This window comes from Geotrypetes seraphini, chromosome 5 (assembly GCF_902459505.1).
Source record: "Geotrypetes seraphini chromosome 5, aGeoSer1.1, whole genome shotgun sequence".
NCBI lineage: Eukaryota > Metazoa > Chordata > Amphibia > Gymnophiona > Dermophiidae > Geotrypetes > Geotrypetes seraphini.
In genome coordinates, this window is record NC_047088.1 from 89,747,285 (window position 1) to 89,773,786 (window position 26,502).

The window sequence follows — 26,502 nt, forward strand, 5'->3', positions numbered from 1 at the left end:
TTACTGTATTTGCCGGCGTATAGGACGTACTTTTTCCCCCTCAAAATAAACTTAAAATAAGGGGTGCATCTTATACGCCAATAATCTAAATTATGAGCTCTGCACCCTGTTCGTCCTACCTCTTCTGCCGCTGGAATCCCTGGTGGTCCAGAGGTGCAGTGAGTAGGAGTGAGCTTTCCGCACTCCTGCCCCGCTGCTAACCCGTCGGTGGCTGCTGCGAGATAGGGTTTCTTTTGCCACTGAGCGGCATCAAGCAGGAGCATGCTTTGGCACTCCTGCTCGGCGCTGAGTGGCTTCCTGAATGGCTGCTGTAAATACGGTAAATGCTTATGTGCCTGTACTTAAATGTTTATGCCCGGTGACATTTTCTACCCGGTGAAATTTTAGACATTTATTTTTCTAAAATGGATATTCACTCCACATGGAACTAGCACATAGATGTCCATTTTTCCATGTATTTTAGAACAGGCTCTATGTCAGCAGATCCTGTTTGAAAATAATAGGGCACCTAGGGCTCCTTTTACTAAGGTGCGCTAGCATTTTTAGCGTGCGCTAACCCTGCATTATACGAAAAATACTAACGCGAGCTCTATGGAGGTGTTAGCGTGACAGACTCATTGAATGAGGGAGACAGGGGACAGACATGCTTAATGGAAGGGGAGATGGAGGACAGACATCTTGGATGGAAGGGAAGGGGGATAGATATATTAGATGAGGGAAACGGGGGCAAACACATTGGATGAAAGGGAAGGGGGACAGACTCGTTGGATGGAGAAGACGGGGGACAAACACATTGAATGGAGGAGAGGAGGCAGACTCTAGATAAAATGGAGACATGGGGATAGACAGGCTGACCCTGGAAAGAAGGGGGGGAGAAAAGGCAGACATTTTATGGAATTAGGGAGTGAGAGGAGAGAGAATGAAAAGGGGTAGATGCTGAATGGAAAGAGGAGAGAGAGAGGGGGGCAAATATTTAATGGGGGGAGAAAAAGAGGATTGAGAAAGTGAAATAGGAGAGCCAGAGTGAGGGAAAGAGATTTCACACTTTAGGTAGACACAACAAAAAAAGGAGGAAATTGAAAACTGTATAGAGGAAAAACTGAAAAGAAAAGGAGAGAAAAATGACAAATGGACAAATAGAGTTAGGTAGAAGCTGAGGAAAGCAGAAACCAGAGACTAGGACCAACACAATTAGAATAAATAAATGGCCAGACAACAAAGGTAAAAACAATAGATTTTATTTTTAGTATAGGATAAATTAGTGTGGTAGTTGTGTTATTTAACATTTATAACTATTGAAAATTTAAATTAGGTGATATATTTTTAATGAACTAACTACTGGAGAACAAACCCTCCTTCCTCCTGTCAGAGTGCGGGTCGCCAAAATAGATGGACCTAAAGTCTGATCCGGTGAAGGCGTTTCTAGTTAGTACTGGGGTTCAAGAAGGGATTGGGCAACTTTCTGAAGAAAAGGGGATGGAAGAGTACGGATAGATGACTACTACACAGGTCCTGGACCTGATGGGCCTCCGCATGTGCGGACAGCTGGGCATGATGGACCTCTGGTCTGACCCAGCGGAGGCAATGCTTATGTGCTTATGTGCTTAAGATACCCTAACTGTAGTATACAGTCCTGACCTGAGGAAGGTGATTTTGCCCCCTGAAAGCTAATTGAATTATGTATTTAGTCCAATAAAATATCATCATATTTTCCATTTTTTGTTTTATTTATACTTGTTAACTTTAATGTAGTGATTGGAATATGTCAGTTTTTGAAACTAGCTAGCTTTATATTTTGAAACTGCTAGCTTTATATTTTGCACAGTACAGGGGGGCAAGTGTTACTTTTTCTCTTTTACTGGTATTTTACTGTGGCTTCTTGGGGTTTCAGTTTAATATTTATCTACATATTTCTATTTTTAATTTGTTGTTAGTTATTCTATGCTGTGTGAGAGTCTGTCTTTATTCTGCATATATGAAAGAGACATGGTTTGCTGTTAGCTTTAACTGTGCAAGATGGATCTGTACTAATCTGTCTTCTTTAGTTTTCCAGTAGGTTTATTGATGTTCTAGTATCCATTGCAATGTTTAGTGTTTTCTTAAGTCCTTGTTATATGATTTGTGGATGTTACTGCTATTATGATATAATAGAATTGAATTGCACTTTAGCTCCTGGGTAATATTTGTAGTGTTCTGCTTCAGTATTACTTCACAGGATGCCTGTTAACTGGATTTTGGATTTGGATTTAGATCACACCATTCTCAGAAATAGCTTAAGGTAAGTTTCATTCAGGAACAGTTGCTATTTTCATCATCCTGGATGGCTTACAATTTAAGTTTTGTACCTGATTCAATGAATGGTTAAGTGACTTCTCCAGGATTTCAAGGAGCAGCAGTGACCTCTCCAGTTCTCAGCTTGCAGCTCTATTAGGTACAGTTAATATAGAAAACACATAACATCTATATTAGCTGTACCTAATCTTTGGTAATTCAACCCCTTACTAAAGGGTAGCAGAACTGAAGCCTGGTGGCCATTTGGCAAACTACCAAAAACACTGCTAAGTTTTTGGTTGCTAGTAACCTCAAAAATTGTGTTAGTGCTGCTGAATATCACTGTTTACATGACCAACAGGGTGATGGAAAGCTACGTATTAAAACACCCCCATATTTATTTCCAGACTACTTCAAATATCATTGTTTTGTTTGTTTGTTTTAGTACAAGATTATTAGTATGTGTGTAATTATAAGCATGGCACTTAAGGTGTAACAGTGTGCATAAGTGGTGTAAGTGTGTAAATGCAAGGGGAGCATAGACATGAGAGGAACATGGTTGAGACATGGACATGTCTCCATCTTATGCCCATAAATTACACAATACCATAAGTTATGCATGTTCCTGCTGCATTTACTCAACCACAGTTAAACTAGTACTTTTGCTGGTATAATTGCAGGTGAGTAAATGTAAAGTATATATTAGTATTCCTTATCAGGCTATATTAATATTCCTTATCAGAATCTGGGAACTCAGAGGCTGTTATAGAATAAACTCTCACTGACTGGCATCGGGGCACCTAAACAGAGGCACCCACAGAAAATTGCTCCCTAAATTTTACAGGTTTGAACAATCCAATCAACAGAGAGAAAATGTTGTTATACCTGAAAAAGGAGAGGTCAGACATCATTATCCTACAGGAATTACAGTTAAACTGTAAATGCAAATGGTATATGGAGAGGCATTTTCTATACAACGTCTAAGTCTGAGTTTGGACATTTTGGGAGAGACATCCAAAAATGCAGCAGAGAAAATGACCATTTTCAAAACAGCAAAATGTCTATCTTTTATTTTTTTGAAAATGACCATTTCTAGTTGTGTTCACCCTTAGTGTGTCTATTTTTTTTGAATATTAAAAAAAAAAGGTCCAGACAAAAAACACATACAAACAAGCCATTGGGATGTACAAGCAGCCAGCATTCTTAACAAACTTTCCACATACATCTGAGCAGAGCAGAGGGGCATTCTAGGGAGTACTACAGTGAATGTCACATTAAAAAGTCCCAGGTACACATCTCATCATAACCTGCTTATATTGCATGGTAAGCTCTCCAAATCTCACCCAAAACTTACTGTATCCATCTGTACACCACAATTGCCCATATGCCTGCAGATATCATCTTTATGAGTAGGTACAGTAGGTTTTGGGTGGGTTTTGGAGTGCTCACCATACAATATAAGCAGGTTATGGTGAAACTTTTTTCATGTGATGTTCACTGCAGTGCCCCCTAGAGTGCCCCTCTGCTCTGCATAGAATGTTTGTGTAGCCATCTGAAGTTGTTATAAAGAGTGGAATGTACTGTTTCTTATACATATTTGGGTGGTAGAAGTGGGTCAGTAACCACTGGAGCGGGTTATGCCTTAATCCCTCCAGTGGTCATCTGATCAGTTTGGTCACCTTTTTGTTCCTTATTCATTTTTAAAACAGGTCTAGCTCCCAAACATCTAAATGGTGCCCTGACATGTTATTAAATGTTCATTTATTCCTGCAAAATATCCATGCCCTAAGTGCACCCAAAACACGCCTTCAACGTGCCCCTTTGGAATTTAGACAAACAGGGGATGAACAAAAAAAAAACCCCATCTAAAATACGAGTTTTGAAAATAGTGATTTGAACATTTTAGTAAGAAAAATGTCCAAATGCCACTTTATGCAATTTTGTGGATGTTTTTTTTCTTTTGAAAATGAGCCCCATAGTAGCTGCATGTACAAAAATGAAATTGCAGTTCTCTTTCAAACTACACATCAGCAGATAAGATGGATAAACTTAGGGCTCCTTTTACAAAGATGCGTTAGGGCCTTAACACGCGGAACAGTGCGCACTAGACCTTAATGCCGGCATTGAGCTGGCGTTAGTTAGCTAGCGGGTTTAGTGCGCACTAAAATCCTGCGTGCGCTAAAAACGCTAGCACACCTTAGTAAAAGGAGCCCTTAGAATTTTTGGGCAGGAAACAAATAGTTATATACTAGCTATGGACTAGAAAGAACTTCACTGAGGAATTTGCCTAAGCAATAGCCAAGGAGGGTTATTTCATTCTACTGATGGATTGTGCCATTGATAGTCTAATAGCAAATTCATATCTTGCAAAGCTACTGCATTCAATGGTGGAAAAATTCAGGCTTGTAGGAGTGATACAATCTTACTAGGTGTGTTGGATAGATATATGCAGAGAATATTTGTTAGCACTCTGGAATTATCATTATGTGAAAACATACTTCCTATAACTAATTTTGAGTTCTTATTCCTTTATCTATGCACTGATGAACCATAAAAACATGTGTTCTATTAAAATCAAAGAGTTTATTTACAAGATTATAATAATAACAAATTACTTTTATAAGAATGAAATAATGATATGAGTAGTATAATGGATACACCTCATGTCAAAATGATTGACAGTCAAAATGATTGACAGTCAAAATGATTGACAAAATGATCGACCAATCAGTGTTCACTTCTGGGTTAAGCCACACCCACATCACACCCCCGCCTTCCCATTGCCCCGCCCCCACTCTCCACCCATGCCCCACCTCTCCCATAGGAATGAATGTTGGTAGCCCCGCCCATGCTCCACCCCCTCACCCATGGCCCCATCCCTCATGCCCCGCCCCTCCCATAGGAATGAATGGTGGTATCCCCGCACATGCCCCACCCCCCACCCATGGCCATGCCCCCTCATGTCCCGCCCCAGAAATGCACTTTCTGATGACATCTCCGGAAATGGGGGCATGTTTGACCCCGGAAATACGCTTTCTGATGACATCACCAGAAATGGGAGTGCCTGCCCCTACCGGAAGTGCACATTCCGATGACGTAGGCAGAAATAAGGTAAATGAAGCAACGGAAATGCGCTTTTCTGACCACGTAGGCGGAAATAGGGGAAACAGACTTAGTCAAAACCCTCCCGGAAATGATGTGGCCAGAAAAAGAAGTGTCTTTATTTTAACAGTTTTTAGTTAAAAGACAGGGTTTAAGAGCTCATGGATAGAGCAGATCACAAAGCAAAAGACATTCACAAAATCTTTCCTGTTTTTAAAACAGACCAGGGGCAGAAACAATTGAGAAAAGCTTGCATTTATTTATTTATTTATTCTTTTCTGGTTTTAACACACTTTCAGTAGGAATTCTGAGCTAATGGTTAATGGGCCAGCTCCCCTATTGTCATGTTAACAGCTGATAAACCCCTTGCAGCCCCCCCTCCCCTGATAAAGCCAAGGGGGAGAGGTGAAAGTGTGTTTAAACATGTCTGAACTTGTCCAGGCCCCCTACTGTTGTCTTAACAATCTGAAAAAAAACCCCAAAAACAGCTGTCACCTAACAGAGGGTCTGTTAAAAAGGCAGTTTTAAGACCTATTTTTTTATTTTTTTTTATTTAGAGCTATGAAAGAATCTTTATTGAAGCAAATTTATTATGATCCATATGCGGCAGGAAGCTATGGAGGCATTAACCCTCTACTTCAAGCGGCTAAAAAGAGCGATATTACAGTCCGGAGAAAAAATGTAGTGGATTGGGTCACCGGTCAAAACGCATACAATTTACACAGACCGGCTAGAATCCATTTTAAAAGAAATAAAACAATGGTGTCGAGCTCCACCTGTGGAGATGTTGCGGTATATAAACCCAAGATTTAGTTTAGTTTAGTTTAGTGTTGGAAGTTGACAGACAGTGGCAAAGTGACTTAGTCAACATGTCAGCCTTTGCCCGTTATAACAACGGTTACAAATACATCTTAACGGTAATAGATATCCTGTCAAAATATGCATGGGTCGTGAGTTTAAAAACAAAAACCGGTCACGAAGTTACCAAAGCTTTTGAAACAATATTTAATTTAGGGCGTACACATGAAAAACTTCAAACAGACAAGGGTAAAGAATTTTTAAATAAGTCTCTGAAGAATTTATTAAAACAAAAAGGTGTTAGCCATTTTGTGACCCATAATGATGTTAAAGCAGCTGTAGTGGAAAGATTTAACAGGACTTTAAAATCCAAAATATGGAGATATTTTACAGTCCATAATACCTTTAATTATCAAGACATCCTACAGGCTATAGTGCACAGCTATAATTATAGTTTTCACAGAACGATACAGGCGAGGCCTGTAGATGTGACACCCTCAAACTCTTTGCAGATTTGGAAAACAGTCTACGGCAGTAACATCAAACGCGATCCCACCAAGGACCTCTTAATGAAAGGAGACCATGTAAGGCTATCAAAACATAAAGGAAAATTTGAGAAAGGTTACGAACAGACATGGACGTATGAGATATTTATAATAAAAGATGTTTTAAACAGGGGTCAGAGAACAATATACAAGATACAGGATTACGATAGCGAAGCTATACAAGGTTCTTTTTATCCTGAAGAATTACTAAAAGTCAAGCCTCTAGAGGACAGAATATACCGTATCGAAAAGGTTCTAAAGGTAAAAGGAGGTGGTAAGAACAAAATTTGTCTCGTGAAATGGAAGGGGTGGCCTGATAAATTTAACAGTTGGGTGAAGGCCTCAGAGATTCAAGACATCTGATTTTGTCTTTTGAAGCAACACAGAGAAAAAAAAAAAAAAGAATGACGGTGGCTTTTATATAACATTGCCTAGCAATGCTTCGGCAGCTATGTTTCCCCATAATACCAGCTCTAATTTTACCATACAAATAGCTAGGCCTTTGGACTTACAGGGGCCGTGGGAAGTGGGGCTGGTGGAAATACAATACCACATACTTGGGAAAATATTAAGGAAGACATAAAGTACGTTGTCACCTCTGGAGAAGGAAATGTACACCAATTTACAATCCAGAGAGGATATTATGCGACCATGGGGAGGTTATTGGAAACCATGAATCACGACATTAGAAGCGTCTATGAGTCTGAGAGACCGCCGAGAATCATATATGACCCCAATACGCGACGAATTCATGTAAAATCAGAGGATAAGTCTGTTATTTCTGCAGGGGGTGATTTGGCAACCATTTTGGGGGTAAAGGCTAACGTTAATAAAAGGCATTCTCATTTCCCAGCAAATATCGAGGCCGGCTTTAATACCCTCTACGTGTACACTGATATTGTAGAGCACTAGTTAGTAGGTGATCATTTTGTACAACTGTTTCGCTGTGTTCCAGTTCTAGGATCAGCGGATAAGTTTATCACCCTCACATACGATAAACCGCACTATGTACCTGTGAACAAGCAGCACATCGACACCATCACATTTGAAATAAAAACGGATCAGAACAGGAACGTCTCATTTCGTTACGGGAAGGTGATCCTTAAGCTTCACCTGCGACCCAGGAAGACTGTTGTATTTTAAAATGTTGGTGTCTAAAGATTATGGAGACCCCAAAGCATACAAAAATTATTACACAGCACAAGCCGGTTATGGACTTTCAGGATATCATGGGGCCCCTGTCATGTATGGTGCCGGTGTAGGTGGCGTATTTCGTAGTCTCTTTAGAAAAGCAATACCGCTTTTGAGAAGGGGTTTTGAAATTATTAAACCACATGTGAAAGGAGCCGCAAAAAACATAGCTAAAGATGTCATGGGCCATGTCGCAACAACCGGTCTAAATAAAATAAGCCATTCCGCAGAGCAGGAGGGGTCGGGACTGGCTGTGGTTAAACGGACTGTTAAAAGAAAGAGGACCCATCCTCAAGAGATTCTACAAGGACCTCCAAAACATTTTAAAAGAAAGAAACCCCAAGGTAACAAATCACAGAAGCAATCCAGCGGATCCAAGAAGAGAAGGACTCGTTCTACGAAGCGTGATATATTCTAAAAAACCATGGCTTTTGTACACAACGGCTCTGAAGAATGTGTTAAATCAGAACTAGATCTGTTTGAGCTATCCCCAACCCAAACCAGTATCAAAAAAAAGCATCTATGTGGAAATACCACCATTATCAGCTTTATCGGAAACAGCACCTTTGGGGCATGGTGAAGACTACATTGATTTAAACAACACTCTCCTGCATCTGACCTGTAAAATTGTGAAAGAAGACGGTTCAGACATTGACGCAGCCGCCAAAGTAGCCCTTGTAAACTACCCGATTGAATCTATTTTTAGCCAATTGGATGTTATCCTGGGAGACCAGCTGATTAGTCAGAGTAATAACTGTTACCCCTACAGAGCCCTCATAGAGCTGATCCTCAATTACAGTGAAGGAGCCCTCAAATCACAGTTCACAAGCGGCCTGTTTTATAAGGATACAGCGGATCACGACGTTAGAGATATAGGTGCACGTAATGTGGGTTTTACCGAAAGGGCTCACTTTACAGCATCTAGCCACAAGGTGGAACTGTTGGGGCATTTACACAGCGATCTATTTTTTCAAGAAAAGCTACTCATCAATGGCGTAGATCTTAAAATAAAACTGTCTTGTAACAAAAACTCTTTCTGTTTAATGAGCGGTGATACTGACCAAAATTATAAACTCCTTATCCTAAACGCTGCCCTCTTTGTAAAGAGAGTTAAAGTGGCCCCTGGAGTGCGCTTGGGACATGCTGAAGCTCTACTGAAAGCTAACGCCAAGTATGCGATAGACCGTGTGGGGTTGAAGGTGTTTAGCATACCGGCCGGCGCCCGTGTGACTAATTAGGAAAATCTCTTTTTGGGACAGTTACCAAAGCTCATCGTGTTGGGCTTTGTGGATAACGACGCTTTCACTAAACTAAACTAAACTAAGCCTTAAGTTTATATACCGCATCATCTCCACGGAAGTGGAGCTCGGCACGGTTTACAAAGCTTAAAAATATAAGAGGAGAGGAGAGGAGAAAGATTTACAAGAGTATATGACTAGAGGGAATATAAACAGGAGAGTAAATGGTTTTATGATAGAAAAAGTGATTATATGTTAGAAAAGAGCCAGGTTTTCAATTGTTTGCGGAATAATTGGAGGGAGCCCAGGTTCCGCAGCGGGAAAGTGAGATCATTCCAGAGGCCTGTGATTTTGGAGAGGCTGCCCTGTGAACTTCTAAAAGCTAAGTTACTCAGCATTTCATATTCTGCTCTTTTCACTGGTTTTCAGCATTATATCTGCTTAATTTCTCTTCTCCTCCCTGTTTCTTACTAAAAAAATATTAAAAAAACACAAAAAAATAAACCCTTCTCTTTCCTCTGTTAAATCTTATTTCCTCTTTCCCTTTCCCTTCATAGGAATAAGGGTAAGACTTATAGTCCCACCACCCCAGGGACCACTATTCATATATAGAGACCCATATAATCAGGACTACTCAAATCAAGTCACTTCACAACCAATCAAGATGACCTTTATTCTATGCAATCACTGTGGTGCTTTAATTCCAAGACATACTATTTGGAGGCTTAAGGCTTGCCCCATCTGTCTTCAACTTGCCAGTATTAAGGAGGAGCTCTGCAAACTTAAACAGGAATTGAATACAATTAAAGCAGCTTCCATCACTCCACAAAATCATACCAACTTACCACCTCTACCTCAAAGAATAAAACAGCCCAGGAATAAATGGGTCACAGTAGGCTCAGGAAGACTGCGACATGTAACACAGAAACATCCACCTTCACTAATATTACCTCTACAGAATTCCTTCGCTCCACTAGTGCACTGCGATACTCAGGAAAACAGAAGGGAGGTGGGACTGGAACCAATGAAGGTAACTCAAGAGAACAAGCGCACCCTAAGTACAAATAAAAAAGCCAAAAACAGAAAACTATTACTGTTGGGGGATTCCATCATCAGAGGCATTAACCTTGGAACACAGGGCGAGGAGACCAAAATAGTGAAATGTCTTCCAGGATCCTCAGCTACCAGGAGTTCCAGGCAAATACTAACTATAATTAAGGAAGAAACTAAGGATTTTAACACTGATGTTGTTATCCATCTGGGAACAAATGACCTGGCCAACAACTCCACACTTGCAGCACAGAAAGCTTTTCGGGAGTTTGGTGAGGGCGTGAAACCTTTTGTAAAGACTTTAGCTTTTTCTGAAATACTGCCTGCATATGGAAAGGGAGAGCAAAGAGTGAAAAACACAGAGGACTTTAATAGATGGCTCAGAGCCTGGTGTCATCAAGAAGGCTTCAGGTACATAGGAGGATGGGGAAATACATGGAAGGACAAGAAGCTATATTGCACTGATGGGCTACATATTACTACAGCAGGAAAAAGAAACCTTGCAGAGAAATTTAGACAATATTTTTCTAGGCATTTAAACTAGAAGGTGGGGTGGTGTATGTACGAAGGACAATTATAGAGACCACCCCTGGCAAAAGAAAAGATGTGATAGTAGTAAAGGCTGCAACATAAGCAGTATCAGCAACTCATTTCTTAGTATTGCAACGGAAAGTGAAACGACACAAAAATCCATACGAAAAAGGAGATTATCGCTGAAAAATAGCTGGAAAGCGATGACCACAAATGCTCGCAGTCTAAGCAACAAAGTTCATGATCTGCAAGCCCTGATATTAGAGGCAGATCTAGATATTGTTGCTATCACAGAGACATGGTTCAGTGAATCACATGGATGGGATGCAAACATACCGAGATATAATCTTTTTAGGAAGGACAGAGATGGTCATAAAGGTGGAGGAGTATCTCTCTATTTAAAGATCAATATCCAAGCGACCGAAATGCAAGGGACCTGGGGAGAGGAAGAAGCGATATGGATTGCTCTGAAAAGAGAAGATGGAACTTCTATCTATGTGGGTGTAGTCTACAGACCTCCGACTCAGTTGCAGCAAATTGATAAGGATCTGATTGTGGATATCCAAAAGTTTGGAAGGAAAGAGGAGGTTCTGCTGTTGGGAGATTTCAACCTGCCGGATGCGGACTGGAATGTTCCGTCTGCGGAATCCGAAAGAAGTAGGGAGATTGTGGATGCCTTTCAAGAGGCTCTGCTCAGACAAATGGTGATGGAACCCACAAGGGAAAAAGCGATATTGGATCTGGTCCTCACAAATGGAGAGAGTATCTCTAATGTTCGAGTGGGTGCTCACCTGGGTAGTAGCTATCATCAAACGGTTTGGTTTGATATAACGGCTAAAGTGGAGAGCGGCCGCACGATACTTAAAGTCCTAGATTTCAAACGTACGGACTTTAATGCAATGGGAAAGTACCTGAAGAAAGAGCTGTTAGGATGGGAGGACATAAGAGAAGTGGAAAGACAGTGGTCTAAGCTGAAAGGAGCGATAAAAATGGCTACGGACCTTTATGTGAAGAAAATCAATAAAAACAAGAGAAAAAGGAAGCCGATATGGTTCTCCAAACTAGTGGCTGAGAAAATAAAGGTGAAAGAGTTGGCGTTCAATAAATATAAAAAAACCAAAGAAGAGGAGAGCAGAAAGGACTACAGGGTGAAACTGAAAGAAGCCAAGAGAGAGATACGTTTGGCGAAGGCACAGGCGGAAGAACAAATGGCTAAAAATGTAAAAAAGGGAGATAAAAATTTTTTTCAGATATATTAGTGAAAGGAGGAAGATAAAAAATGGAATTGCTAGGCTAAAAGATGCTGGGAACAAATATGTGGAGAGTGATGAGGAGAAAGCAAATGTGCTAAACAAATACTTCTGTTCTGTGTTCACAGAAGAAAATCCTGGAGAAGGACCGAGATTGTCTGGCAAAGTTACACGAGAAAATGGAGTAGATTCTGCGCCGTTCACGGAGGAGGGTGTTTATGAGCAACTTGAAAAACTGAAGGTGGACAAAGCGATGGGACCAGATGGGATCCATCCCAGGATACTAAGGGAGCTCAGAGAGGTTCTGGCGAGTCCTATTAAAGACTTGTTCAACAAATCTCTGGAGACGGGAGTGATTCCTGGGGATTGGAGGAGAGCGGATGTGGTCCCTATTCATAAAAGTGGTCACAGGGATGAAGCAGGAAACTACAGGCCTCACTTCAGTTGTTGGAAAAATAATGGAAGTGATGCTGAAAGAAAGGATAGTGTACTTCCTTGAATCTAACGGGTTACAGGATCCGAGGCAACATGGCTTTACAAAAGGTAAATCGTGCCAAACGAACCTGATTGAATTTTTTGATTGGGTGACCAGAGAGCTGGATCGAGGACATATGCTAGATGTAATTTACTTGGATTTCAGCAAAGCCTTTGATACAGTTCCTCATAGGAGGCTGTTGAACAAACTTGAATGGGCTGAAGTTAGGACCCAAAGTGGTGAACTGGGTCAGAAACTGGCTGTCGGACAGACGCCAGAGAGTGGTGGTTAATGGAAGTCGCTCGAAGGAAGGAAAGGTGACTAGTGGAGTCCCTCAGGGTTCGGTGCTGGGGCCAATCCTGTTCAATATGTATGTGAGTGACATTGCTGAAGGGTTAGAAGGAAAAGTGTGCCTTTTTGCAGATGATACCAAGATTTGTAAAAGAGTAGACACTGAAGAGGGAGTGGAAAATATGAAAAAGGATCTGCAAAAGTTAGAGGAATGGTCTAATGCCTGGCAACTAAAATTCAATGCAAAGAAATGCAGAGTAATGCATTTGGGGATTAATAATAGGAAGGAACCGTATATGCTGGGAGGAGAGAAGCTGATATGCACGGACGGAGAGAGGGACCTTGGGTGATAGTGTCCGAAGATCTAAAGGCGAAAAAACAGTGTGACAAGGCAGTGGCTGCTGCCAGAAGGGTGCTGGGCTGAATAAAGAGAGGCGTAGTCAGTAGAAGGAAGAAGGTGTTGATGCCCCTGTACAGGTAATTGGTGAGGCCCCACTTGGAGTATTGTGTTCAGTTTTGGAGACCGTATCTGGCGAAAGACGTAAGAAGACTTGAGGCGGTCCAGAGGAGGGCGACGAAAATGATAGGAGGCTTGCGCCAGAAGACGTATGAGGAGAGACTGGAAGCCCTGAATATGTATACCCTAGAGGAAAGGAGAGACAGGGGAGATATGATTCAGACGTTCAAATACTTGAAGGGTATTAACGTAGAACAAAATCTTTTCCAGAGAAAGGAAAATGAGGACATAATTTGAGGTTGAGGGGTGGTAGATTCAGGGGCAATGTTAGGAAATTCTACTTTACGGAGAGGGTAGTGGATGCCTGGAATGTGCTCCCGAGAGAGGTGGTGAGAGTAAAACTATGACTGAGTTCAAAGAAGCGTGAGATGAACACAGAAGATTTAGAATCAGAAAATAATATTAAATATTGAACTAGGCCAGTTACTGGACAGACTTGCACGGTCTGTGTCTGTGTATGGCCGTTTGGTGGAGGATGGGCAGGGGAGGGCTTCAATGGCTGGGAGGGTGTAGATGGGCTGTAGTAAGTCTTAACAGAGATTTTGGCAGTTGGAACCCAAGCACAATACCGGGTAAAGCTTTGGATTCTTGCCCAGAAATAGCTAAGAAGAAAAATTAAAAAAAAATCAAATCAAATAAAAAAAAATTAAATTAAATCAGGTTGGGCAGACTGGATGGACCATTCGGGTCTTTATCTGCCGTCATCTACTATGTTACTATGTTACTATGTTACTAAGTTTGCCTGCGTGGAGAATACCATGTAGAGAAGGGAAGGACAGTTTATGTTTGTGGGCGAATCTGGTGGTAGCAGGCCTCGAGGCGTTAAAAGATAGTGGGATTAGGGGCGGAAGGATGCCGTGAATGATCTTGAAAGCCAGACAAGAGCATTTAAAATGAATTCTGGAAAGCACTGGGAGCCAGTGAAGATTGGTAAGTAGTGGGGAAACATGGTCGAATTTGCGTTTTACAACAATCAGCTTGGCTGCGGTATTTTGGATAAGCTGGAGTCTATGAAGACTTTTTTTTGGTAGGCATAAATAGTGTGAGAGAATATATGCAGCTGGTTAAAGCGACTGGTAAACACCTGAAAGACAACGCCCTCCAAATTGATCGTCAGGAGTTTTACAAAGGTTATATGCTGCTAGCCTTTGACCTATCACCGGACCAGGAGTGCGCTGACCACTACTCGCTGATCAAAACCGGTAACCTGCGGGCTGAAATACATTTTGCCAGAGCTTTACCTCACACTGTGAACAAGATTGTGTATGGGGTTTTCGACAACGTGATAGAAGTTAATCATAGAAGGAATGTTCTTTTTGACCATTCTTGAACATGAACACCGTACAGATCTTCCGTGTTTTAAAAAAGGACTCCTGTGTTGCAGAATCTTTTTTAGATGTACTGCCCAGTGACTGATTAACAGGATTAGAAATACCAAAGAAACCTGTGGGAATTTTCGTGAACACACACCCACACAACCTACCAGGTGAACACTGGTTGGCCCTCTATGTGACCAGGGACGGGACAGGAGAATTTTTTGATTCTTATGGACAACCACCGGATAGTTTATTCTTTTCTAAGAGCATTATGAACTTTTTCAATAAACACTGTAAGGCTGTATTATATCATAACAGACAGTTACAGCACCCGCTGTTTGAGGCCTGTGGCTATCACTGTGTGTTTTTTTACATCATCGCTGTAAAGGGCAACCTTTTGAAAATATTTTAGAAATGTATTCTGAAGATTTAATGCAAAATGATGAAATGGTACTGAAATTTGTAAAAAATAAAAAACAAGTCTTGTGTAGATCTTTTCAAAACCCGTTTCATACACCCCAGGGCTGTGTTTCCTACCATGAACGTCATGCTGTTTCTAAATAAAAAAAAAAGTAAACCTTAAAATCAAAATGTCCGCAGTTTTTATTTTCATTTTTAAAAAGCATTATTTTATTGAAGATATGTTTTTATACACTCAGCCACCGGTAACTGGGTAATAATTTACGTCTTTTATGAGGAAGGAGTTCTTTGGTCTTGGCAGGTTTTGTATATAGTTCAGGAACCTTCACAGCTGGGTTCTCCTTGAGGCGTAACAGTACATCTCTGTTGGCTGCGTTACCCACAACCGAGGAAGGCATATTTAATTCAGCTAAGGTTTGCATGAACTCCCCCCAGCCTAGGAGCCTTCTTTGCTCTGAAAGAGCATGGGTCTGCGTAACACTGCGAACGAGGTCGAGCAGGTTAGAACCATTGATAGGTTTTCCTTGGTATACAAATGTACCATCTCCCTCCCAGGATGCAACACTTTTATTTTTTGACAGTTTGTTAAGCATGACTTCGGCATTTTTTCTATAGCGCGTATTGATGCTACTTAACACTTCTTGAACCACAGAGTCGAGAGGTATACTATTTTCTGGAGCGGGGGTTGTTGAAGCATCAACCGGTACCTGTAGATACACATTTAGCTTTTCTTTTTCCATATCCCTTTGTCTGTTCAACACGAGATAACGTTGTAACACTTCTGAGTAACGTTTAACTTTTTCATGGTCAGGCATACCAGGGCTCTGCAGTATGTTTTTCATTTCCTTGTCTAACCTAAGTATGGTTGAGGTTCTAATATTTTCTTCCCGATCTATGGGATTTCTCAAGCGCTCGAGTTGTTGACTAGGGACCAGGTACATTTTTTCAGCGTGATGCATCCGCGGTTTGTCAGAAAACCCGTTATCAACGGTATAGCAAAACTTAACAAGGGCCCTATAAATCCACCCGATTTTTTCACCAACTGCTTCTTTTTTTTCTTAAGGGTTAATCTTTTATCACACAGTCTTTTTATAGCGCGACACTTCCCTTTTAAAACCTTTATCTGGTTTTGTGAAAGCGGGATGTTACCTTTTAGAGTGTTGAGAGCAATTTCAGCTATAGCAGCCACCAAATCATCAGAAGCTGTATACAGGATGGCTTTTCTGTGCTGTGGCGAGGCTTGGACTAAAAGTTTTAAAAGGGGCTGGTTTCTCTTTACACGGCTAGACATGTTACCTGAGACACGCCCCAGCATATATGAAGGGATCTGGTTATGTATTCACAGCCTTTTATGGGTTGATTATGGTTTTACACAATATACCGTTGTACAGTCTGGCGAGAAAATATCCGTTCTCAATCTGTAAGCCTCAGGCGTTGTGGTATTTAAGTCCACACAGAGATAGCCGTACGGCTTTCTGGTGGCATCCTCAAAGGCCTCTAAAAGGAATTGTGATTTTCCAGGGTACATCTGCCTAGCCAGAATGGCTATCCGTAACTTATCTCTAGGATTCTTAAAGAGAACCATGTATTTGGTGTTTAAAGTTATATTCCGGCTTGTTTTACCCTGGCAGAAAACATTCTGAACTATATATATGATGCTCATGTTTCTGTGATGTATGTACTTAGTAAAGGCATTCTCTATTTCGCCGCTTTTATAGGCAGAATCCATTAGATCATCTATAATAACCAAGTTTACTTTATGGGTTGGAAACATTCAGTCATCGTTATAAGTATCAGGCAAAATGTCCGTAAAAGTAATAAAAGGATATTTTATTTAACATTTCTTTATAAAAAGGTTGCCAACAACTATAACACCAAACAATATTGTCAGGTATGACAGACAATACACGGCCAGCGTGTTCTAACAGTTATTTAACAAAGAAGCTCTTGCCTGAATTGGACAGTCCTGCTAATATACAAGAGAAAGGGTGCGACCAGCGGGCATCCACCGTTGTAGTATCCGTAGGGTAGTGTGCTGAACCCATCCTCCTCCTTCACTTTTTTGTCATACACAACTTGCTGTGTTTTTTTAATCACACCAGTCTCTATAGCCCACCTCTTTTTGTTTCTTATAATACCGATTTGTTGCACCCCCTATCTTTTTCTGGGGTAAACCCTCTGCACCTGGTTTGTAATCAAAAACTAGATCTTTTAAACTAGTAAAATTGATTTTCTGGCTGTTTTCTACATTTAAAGTTATCCCTTTCACTTTCATACAGGTCTTTCCACTTGTCAGTTTGTAACTGTATGTTTTAGGACCCGCTGATACATACTCAGTTATATGTTCACCGGCAGATATCTCACTGGTGAGATCCCCTAAATAATCGCCCAGAGGGGAGTTCCAGTCACCCTCGCAGCTCACAAATATCACAGAATCTGTATCGTGGTACAGACAACGTTCTTGTAGACTGTCTAGAAGTTTATACAACTCTAAACGCGCATAGGCTGTTGTAAAACAGGCTATGAAAACATTAGTGTTACCGGTCTTTTGAGTGCTTCCAGGACACGCAGGCCGTTTCATCATCGATAAAGTCACACGATGAAACCTCAAATTCAGGGGAAAACAGATATTTAAAGAGATCATCGGGCTCTCTGACAATGCTAACGGTAGGCAGGTTTGTCCTTTGACCAAATTTTCCCCACAGAGAATTTAAGAAAAGTTTTGCTATTTGGCGTTTAGCAGGGTTTAACTGAATATGGTCTGCCCGCAAAAGTACACCTTCTTTTTTATAGAAATCAGAGATGTACATGTTTTGTTTTTCTGTATCATTGCACCACCGGGGGTAGTCAGAAGCCTCTTGTTTTTGACGGAGGTGTATTTTGATGTATTCAGAAAAGAGACTGTCAGATTTTTGCTCGAAATGCCAGATTTCATAGATTTCAACAACCACATAACCTTTTGCAATGGCAACATCCATCTCCACCGTGCACCAAGTCCCCACAAAAGCTCTCTCCTCATCCGTACGGGCACACGTTTCCTGTTGCCGTGCATCGGCACACGTACGGCATAAAGGAAACATAAGCTTACCGCCCACCCTGACGGGTAACACCGGGAAAAAGAGCTTTCTTGGAGGATATACTTTTGCTTTTATAAAACCAAAGTAATTTGTGGGTGGACCAAAGTTATCATAAATGATGGCCTGTTGGATATTCCTTTGTTTTATTGACAAAAGGGTATAGGTTGGTAAAATCATAGTAGTGTATTTTTTCCCCAGGTTTTGTTTCGTAGTATAGAGAAACAGCATTTGTTCTACCCCCAAAAAGGGCATCTCGTGGGACCAAGGGTTGCGGTAATGCAGCACTAGCCATGAAGTCTGCACAGCCCCTATCATTTTCTTTGACCATCTGCTTCCACTCATGCTCCCACAGACTTACGACCTTGAAGCCCAGGCTTTCCAGGTAGGCCGTCTTTAACTGCTTTTTGTAATAAAGAAAGCCTTAGGTCGTGGCTGCTACAGGATTCTGGTTTTTATCATTATAACAGACCGGACAGCCGTGATAAAAGCAACTATTAAATTCAAAAGCTGTTTCTACCCCATCAATGACAGCGTAACCGTCAAGAAAATAAGACCCCACCTTTCTTTCACCCCCGTTCAGAGCATGCATGATCTGTATATTTTGTGCAGCCTCTTGATACAGCAACCATTGAATAGAGGGGGATGAATATCTCTTTTTGTGTCTGTGATAGTTATCCGGGGGGATGAGCGCCACGGTCTTGGGTTCTAAAAACATAAATCTGAACATGGCCATACATACAGAGGCTAGGGTTATATATTGGAAAGGGTCTAAACAATTCATTAGAATTTCTGAAGTACCCTCACGTTCTACAACCACATCTTTCTGTGTCATTTTCATGATTTCTGCTCTGTAGAGAACACATGCCTGTCGCAAAATAGCCACATCCTGTTGACAGTAATAAGCCAGCTCTTTTTGCAAATCAAACATCTTGTGCTGGTTGTACCATTTTAAAAATTCCTCTTTTTCTTCAGGCATCATGTTTCCCACACCATAATGCTCCATATCCGGCATACGCCCCACATAGTTTTGATTTTCCTGAGTATTAAAAAAAATGCGGGAAATAACCCTTACAGCCTGGAAAACCTAAGGCCTTTGGAAGTTTGCTAAGTTTCATAGGTAGGAAATTTAGAGAGTCTATGAAACGAATAGCTAAAGGTTCTACTGTGATTTGTAAAAGCTTACCACCTTGAACCAACAAATCTGTATCCATCTTTTCCTTTAACAGTTGGCTAAGAACAAAATACCCGTCATAGCCTTTGGCATTATGGGCTATGAAGGTATAGTCTTTAAATTTTTTGTCACATAAAATCTGTATAAAGGCAAAAATACACTCAAGACCCTTGAATTCCCATTTTCTTGTTTCGCACAAGTCCTCGGCATATATGTAATTAGGAATGTGCCAGCCCGTTTCCTGCATACATTCGCAATCGTAAATAATATACTTTTCAGATGTTTTGAGTTTATCGATGGGTGTCATAAAGCATAAGTGCTTAAGGATTCATAAACCGCTTAAGGATTCACGGCATAGCTTACACATGCTACCCTTACATTTATGTTTTTCGTTCACATAGGACTCACATTTTAGACACAGTGTTTTAGATAAACACTCCACTTCTTTTTTCTGCGCCAGCTGCATATGTCTATCTAAACAGTCTTTAAAGCGACAACACATCTTGCAATTAGGACACCTCTGCTGTATACCGTCTTTGTTCAAACACGTCTGTGTCGAACAAAGATGACACCATAACGTACAGGAGTGGTCGTGACTATAGGGCTTCTGGCAAAAAGTACAGAAATTGCGCTCCCCGTAGAATTTTTTGACATCGGTTATGCCGTAGAAATGATCGTCATGTAGCAATAAGAAAGCCGTTTTTGGATAAACGGGTTGATCTGATGTTTTAAAGCAACACCACGAGTTTATATAAAACACAACTCTTATATTTATCTTTAAATGTTGTTCTATGGTTGCTACATCATCTAGCATGACTCTTTATGTACCGACCACCTCAAATCATTATGTAGCTTTTCAGCACCTATTAACAGTTCAGCATCTGTGAGTTTTACGGGGGACATAAGTGCTGTAAGGCTACCGGCAAAACACAGGCTATTGCCTGTGTTATTCAAATCTATTAAATACATCCTTTTTTTCTGCAAAATCTGGCTAAACAGTATAGATTTTAACACCCTACGACCCCCACCACCCTTGTTTCTTATTACAAGTACAACAACACGGAATAAATCACAGACCTGTATTTCTCTGTGACTTTGAAGGAGTTTAGCAACCTGGTCTAAGAAATCATCAGCATCTAGCGATTCGGGATTTAATTTACCAGAAAAAAAGGAGTTGTGAAAAAGTGATTAATGTAGATGCACTTGTACGTAGTCACCGGGCGATACTCTGTTGCTAACATCGTCCAGGATATGTTGAATGCCTTGGCGTATAGCATTTTGAGCCTCACGTAATGATGTTTTCCTGTCTAAATTAATGAAATGAAATTCTTCTAAATAAAGTACACCATGAAACTTGTCCAGTTTACGATCCCATCTTTTCACAAACTGGACATAGCTGATTGGTTCTGAATCTTCAGAAGGATCTAATGCACCCTTATTTGAACCATCCTCTGACACTTTGCTGCTATCAGAATAATTATCAACTTCATAACATTCTCCTTCTTCTGTGCTGTCCGGCTGTGCTTCTGTGCTGTTAGACTTTTCTGTCGGCTTCACGGTATCTGCTTGTGACTTTCTAACATTTTCTTGATCTACAATTTATAACACAGCATGACCGTTAATACTTTTTCCCCTTTGAGGATCTGTCTGTGCTTAACATTTTCTTCATCAACCATTATAAAAGTAATGACATTTTCTTTTACACTAGTCTCCTTACAAAATCAGAATACTTACTATTTCGTTTATCTTTTGGTTTCCTGTAAGCACCTTTGGGCTCTGATTCTCCTTCTAAGAAGTTTTCACTATGCGATCTTTTCCTATTATACTTTTCCGTCAGGTTCATGGTATCTGCTTGCGACTTTCTAACATTTTCCTGATCTACAATTTATAACATAGCATAACCGTTAATACTTTTTCCCCACCCTTGAGAATCTGACTGCCTAATATTTTCTTGATCAACCATTATAAAAGTAATGACATTTTCTTTTAACCCTAGTCTCCTTATAAAACCAGGATACCTACTATTTTGTTTATCTTTTGGCTTCCAGTAAGGAGCCGTTTGTTGGTTAGAACTTGTCGATGTAGAAGGTGTCGGCTCTCCAGCCGTTTCTTGGTCTAATCATAACGTTAAAAAAAGAATGTTTTGTAGATGCTGTTTTTAAAAACCAACATATGTGCCAGATAATACATTTGTCACTTACTGTTTTATATCTGTTGTCTTTTTCTGGTAAGAGATAGTTTATTTCTACCATCAGATCCCCGTTCCTGTTTTTAAATGCAATGATAGATTCAGAGAAATAAAAAAATGATATCCCTAAAACCAAAAATAAAAGCCCCTTTTCTACTCACCATGTTAGCGGTTGATGTATCCGGGGTCCGGTGTAACATCCACAAAAACCAGAACGCTTGCTGGTCTTCTCACAGCTTATTTTTATACACTTACAACCCTCTATAGAGGTTATCCATTCACAAAGGCTTTATTGTATGTCTAAGACCTCTGCTAGAGCTTGTTTGTCTTGGTTAGTCATTTTAGATATCAAAATGACCCCTATGTGTCTAGAGCCTAGTTCCTTATAACCTGTCACACCTTCTATTGTTTTAGTTTGGGCTGATAATACATGTGGCTAGCCATTTCTAAAACACACCACACATTTTGTAATTTTTAAAAAATCTTTATTTTACAACAATAAAATGTTTAAACTTTTATACAAACAAACATGCTGTTACACACTATTTTCCACAATCCCGAGAATAAAAAAACATGTTTTAAAAAGCATTTCTTTTGAAGAATGATTTATAATTGGTGTCACGGATTAAATCATTTACAATCTCTACATATTCACCATCTCTCATGAAATTAACCAATCTATTGAGTAGTCGTGGCCTGTTTATAGAGGTCTAAATATCTCTGATTAAATCAATGATTATATTAATGCTTTCATTACAAAGCATCAGTATTTTCATTTTATAGCCTACAAAAGTGACTACATTTACCACACGTCCTAAGCACAGCATGTCACAAGTTTTTCTGAGTTTCTCCCATATTTCCTTTTGTCCCCATATCAAGCAATCATGGTGTTTTTGCCCCCCAGCATGTATTAAGCAGGCTCCATAATCTTCATCCTTCACGCCTTGCAGACATTTATTTAGAATGCAGTATACAGCTACCTTTATAACTGATTTAAGTTCTGTTGGTGTTTTGGAAAGGCCTATGCCGGTCCACAGACCATAATCACAAGAATCTTCAGGTTTACGTTCATTCACCGCTGGTTCTCTTTGAAACGAGCAGAAAAAACACAAACATGATAGATTTATCATCGGTATGTACACCTTGTCCACAGGTTTCTGTGATCGTGAAGATCCACCACTTCCCTATAAAAAAAAACATACAGAAATAAATTTCCCTTTTTAAAACACGAACACATTCAGCTTCACCGTGGAAGATCCTGGCTTTTCCAACATGTCTGTTGCTTCGGCGTCAGCGGCAGCTTCATAAAATTCAATATCTGAAGTGTTATCCTCTGGTAGTTCATAGCCTACATCTTCAATTTCTGTGTCCGAATCATATAGCTTTTGAGCGTCTGGAGACTCTTGTATTTCAGAATCTGTTAATTCGTGCGTATGCTCCCCAGTATCTGCCATCGCGTCAATCGGTTTTTCAGCCGGTGAGTAACCCTCTTTCTCCGCATTACAGTCTTTAAGAAAGTTATGAGACCTCTTGGTAGGCCTTTTTTCAGTTACCTGCGTGTTAAAGGGGTCCATGTTTTCTTTGTCTGATTCATACAGTTTTTCTGTCTTCGGGTAACCCTCTTTTTCTACATCATGATCTTTAAGAAAGTAACTCAATCTATGAGCCTTCGTGACAGTCATTTTGTTTGACGGCTTGAGAACCTTTATTTCTGTTGCTAACAGCTGTGATAACTTTTATTTCTGATGTTAACAGCTGTTAAAGATCTAAGACATACATCATTATGACAACACCAGGGGGGCCGGGACAGGTTAAAACACACCTCCCCCCCTCTCCCCTTGACTTAATCAGGGGGGCCGTAAGAAGGATGAACCATTGAGCTGTTAAATCTTTCCACTACAGCTGCTTTAACATCATTATGGGTCACAAAATGGCTAACACCTTTCTGTTTTAATAAATTCTTCAGAGACTTATTTATAAATTCTTTACAAATTCTTTATAAATTCTTTATAAATTCTGTTTGAAGTTTTTCAGGTGTACGCCCTAAATTAAATATTGTTTCAAAGGCTTTGGTAACTTTGTGACCGGTTTTTGTTTTTAAACTCACAACCCATGCATATTTTGACAGGATATCTATTACCGTTAAGATGTATTTGTAACCGTTGTTATAACGGGCAAAGGCTGACATGTCGACTAAGTCACTTTGCCACTGTCTGTCAACTTCCGACACCATTGTTTTATTTCTTTTAAAATGGATTCTAGCCGGTCTGTGTAAATTGTATGCGTTTTGACCGGTGACCCAATCCACTACATCTTTTCTCTGGACTGTAATATCGCTCTTTTTAGCCGCTTGAAGTAGAGGGTTAATGCCTCCATAGCTTCCTGCCGCATATGGATCATAATAAATTTGCTTCAATAAAGATTCTTTCATAGCTCTAAATTTAAAAAAAAAAAAAAAATAGGTCTTAAAACTCTACCTTTTTAACAGACCCTCTGTTAGGTGACAGCTGTTTTTGGTTTTTTTTGTTCAGATTGTTAAGACAACAGTAGGGGGCCTGAACAAGTTCAGACATGTTTAAACACACCTCCACCTCTCCCCCTTGGCTTTATCAGGGGAGGGGGGCTGCAAGGGGCTTATCAGCTGTTACCATGACAATAGGGGAGCTGGCCCATTAACCATTAGCTCAGAATTCCTACTGAAAGTGTGTTAAAACCAGAAAAGAAAAAAATAAATAAATAAATGCAACCTTTTCTCAATTGCTTCTGCCCCTGGTCTGTTTTAAAAACAGGAAAGATTTTGTGAATGTCTTTTGCTTTGTGATCTGCTCTATCCATGAGCTCTTAAACCCTGTCTTTTAACTAAAAACTGTTAAAATAAAGACACTTCTTTTTCTGGCCACATCATTTCCGGGAGGGTTTTGACTAAGTCTGTTTCCCCTATTTCCGCCTATGTGGTCAGAAAAGCGCATTTCCATTGCTTCATTTACCCTATTTCCGCCTACGTCATCGGAATGTGCACTTCCGGTAGGGGCAGGCACTCCCATTTCCAGTGATGTCATCAGAAAGTGCATTTCCGGGGTCAAACATGCCCCCATTTCCGGTGATGTCATCAGAAAGTGCATTTCCGGGGTGGGACATGAGGGGGCAGGGCCATGGGCAGGGCTGGGGCATGGGTGGGGCTACCACCATTCATTCCTATGAGAGGGGCGAGGCATGAGGGATGGGGCCATGGGTGGGGGTCGGGCATGGGCAGGGCTACCACTATTCATTCCTATGGGAGGGGCATGGCATGGGCAGAGAGTGGGGCAGGGCAATGGGCAGGCGGGGCATAGTATAGGTGGGGCTTAACCCTGAAGTGAACGCTGATTGTGAACCCTGAAGTGATCCTTATCTCTGACAGCTGTCAATCATTTTGACATGAGGTGTACCCATTATACTACTGATATGTAGAAATGTTGAGAAATAAGGTTCATTGAAAAGAAATTAGTCTATGCAAACACACACTCTACCCTGTAGGCTATTGTTTAGTCTTTGACCTCTTAGCAAGGACAGTTTGACCATACAACCTGCACAAGTTACCAGTGTCACTTGAGGATGTCTGAAGATGCAGAGTTAGTCATCTTGAAGGCACCGCTCTCCTCTGGAAGGTTTAAGTGCTCGTTGTGTTGCCAGAAGATCAGATGAAAGCCTAATGAATCTACAGAAGTTAGGAGCAGGAAAGTAAGGTCCATCTTTTCTTTTAATGGTATATGTTATTCTGACAATTCAGAAGCTAATTGGATATTGAAACCACAGGAAAGTCTGATATCATTCAAGATACATTTCTCAGAATTCTGGCCCTGCACAATCTTTTGATGTCATTCTAGGTATATTTCTTAAAACTCAGGACTCCACTGAGTTTGTCTTAGTCTTGATAGATCACTTTGGCCTAAGATTACTTTACATTACATCGACACAGGTCTTATTAAGAAAGGCAGGTCTGAACATGTTCTTTTTTTTTTTTAAAGTTCTTTATTGATTTTCCAAACTTTAATAGTGCAATGCACAAATATATCACATACAATAAGTCAATAAAAGCACATTCAACTTACAAATATACATAATCAACCATTTTCTCCAATGTTTATTCAGTAAAACACAGAAGCATAGATTTCCCAATAACCTATTCAAATTAATAATATCCTCCCATCTTCCCACCCACCCCAAGTGTAAATATTCAAAGATCAAATTAGGACAGAAATAACCCCCCCACACACACACACACACACACACACACCACCACCACCACCACCTTTCCCTGGATGTGTACAAAATTAAACAAAAACTGACTCACAATCAAAGACCTACTATAGCAGTGTTTTCCAATCCTGTCCTGGAGGACCCCCAGGCCAGTTGGGTTTTCAGGATAGCCCTAATGAATATGCATGGAGCAGATTTGAATGCCTGGCACCTCCATTATATGCAGATCTCTCTCATGCATATTCATTAGGGCTATTCTGAAAACCCGACTGGTCTGGCAGTCCTCCAGGAAAGGGTTTGGGAACCACTGTACTATAGTGAGGTAATATAAGATGTCAATGGGCCCCAAACTAATTTAAATACATTATCGTGCCCCAAACTATCAGCATTCATCGTTTCATATTTATAGCTGAAGCAAAGATTTGCCCACCAGAAAGGGAAATGTAGACGATCATAATTCTTCCAATTTCAGGTTACCATCTGCATGAACATGTTCTTAATTGCAACAAAAGTCTTAAAATTGTCTCTGTATTGTAAAGCATAAAGCACTGCAGAATTGTTGAGTTCCTTCAGGTGTTCTCAGCCAGACTCTAAGATACGGTGGCAAGGGCTTGAACCCTTACTTCATTACCCCTGAAGTCTCATTCAAAAATGCAGGGTTTTTTTTTAATTGTTTTTAAGTCCCTACCACCCTAATAAAGAACATGCAAACATACGAGGGGGGTGATGAAAATTTTGCAGCCCAACCAACCAACTTCCCAAATTCTGAGCATTATTTTGCCAGTGTAGCTGAAAAGAGTGATATCTTATTTTATTAAGTGACAATTCGCAG

At 40.4% G+C, this 26,502-nt stretch overlaps 1 protein-coding gene across 1 annotated transcript in view; it reads right to left on the reverse strand.

Moving 5' to 3' along the window:
* LOC117360357 (olfactory receptor 1009-like) overlaps positions 1 to 22,885 on the reverse strand; it is a 65,185-nt gene extending 42,300 nt beyond the window's left edge. Inside the window, exons 1-3 of the mRNA XM_033944056.1 lie at positions 22,784 to 22,885; positions 20,978 to 21,116; positions 16,145 to 16,291 (exon numbers count right to left, since the gene is read on the reverse strand). Of these exons, the coding sequence (XP_033799947.1) occupies positions 16,145 to 16,291; positions 20,978 to 21,116; positions 22,784 to 22,885 (388 nt within the window). The remainder of the gene's footprint in view (positions 1 to 16,144; positions 16,292 to 20,977; positions 21,117 to 22,783) is intronic.
* Between the last annotated feature and the right edge of the window lie 3,617 nt (positions 22,886 to 26,502).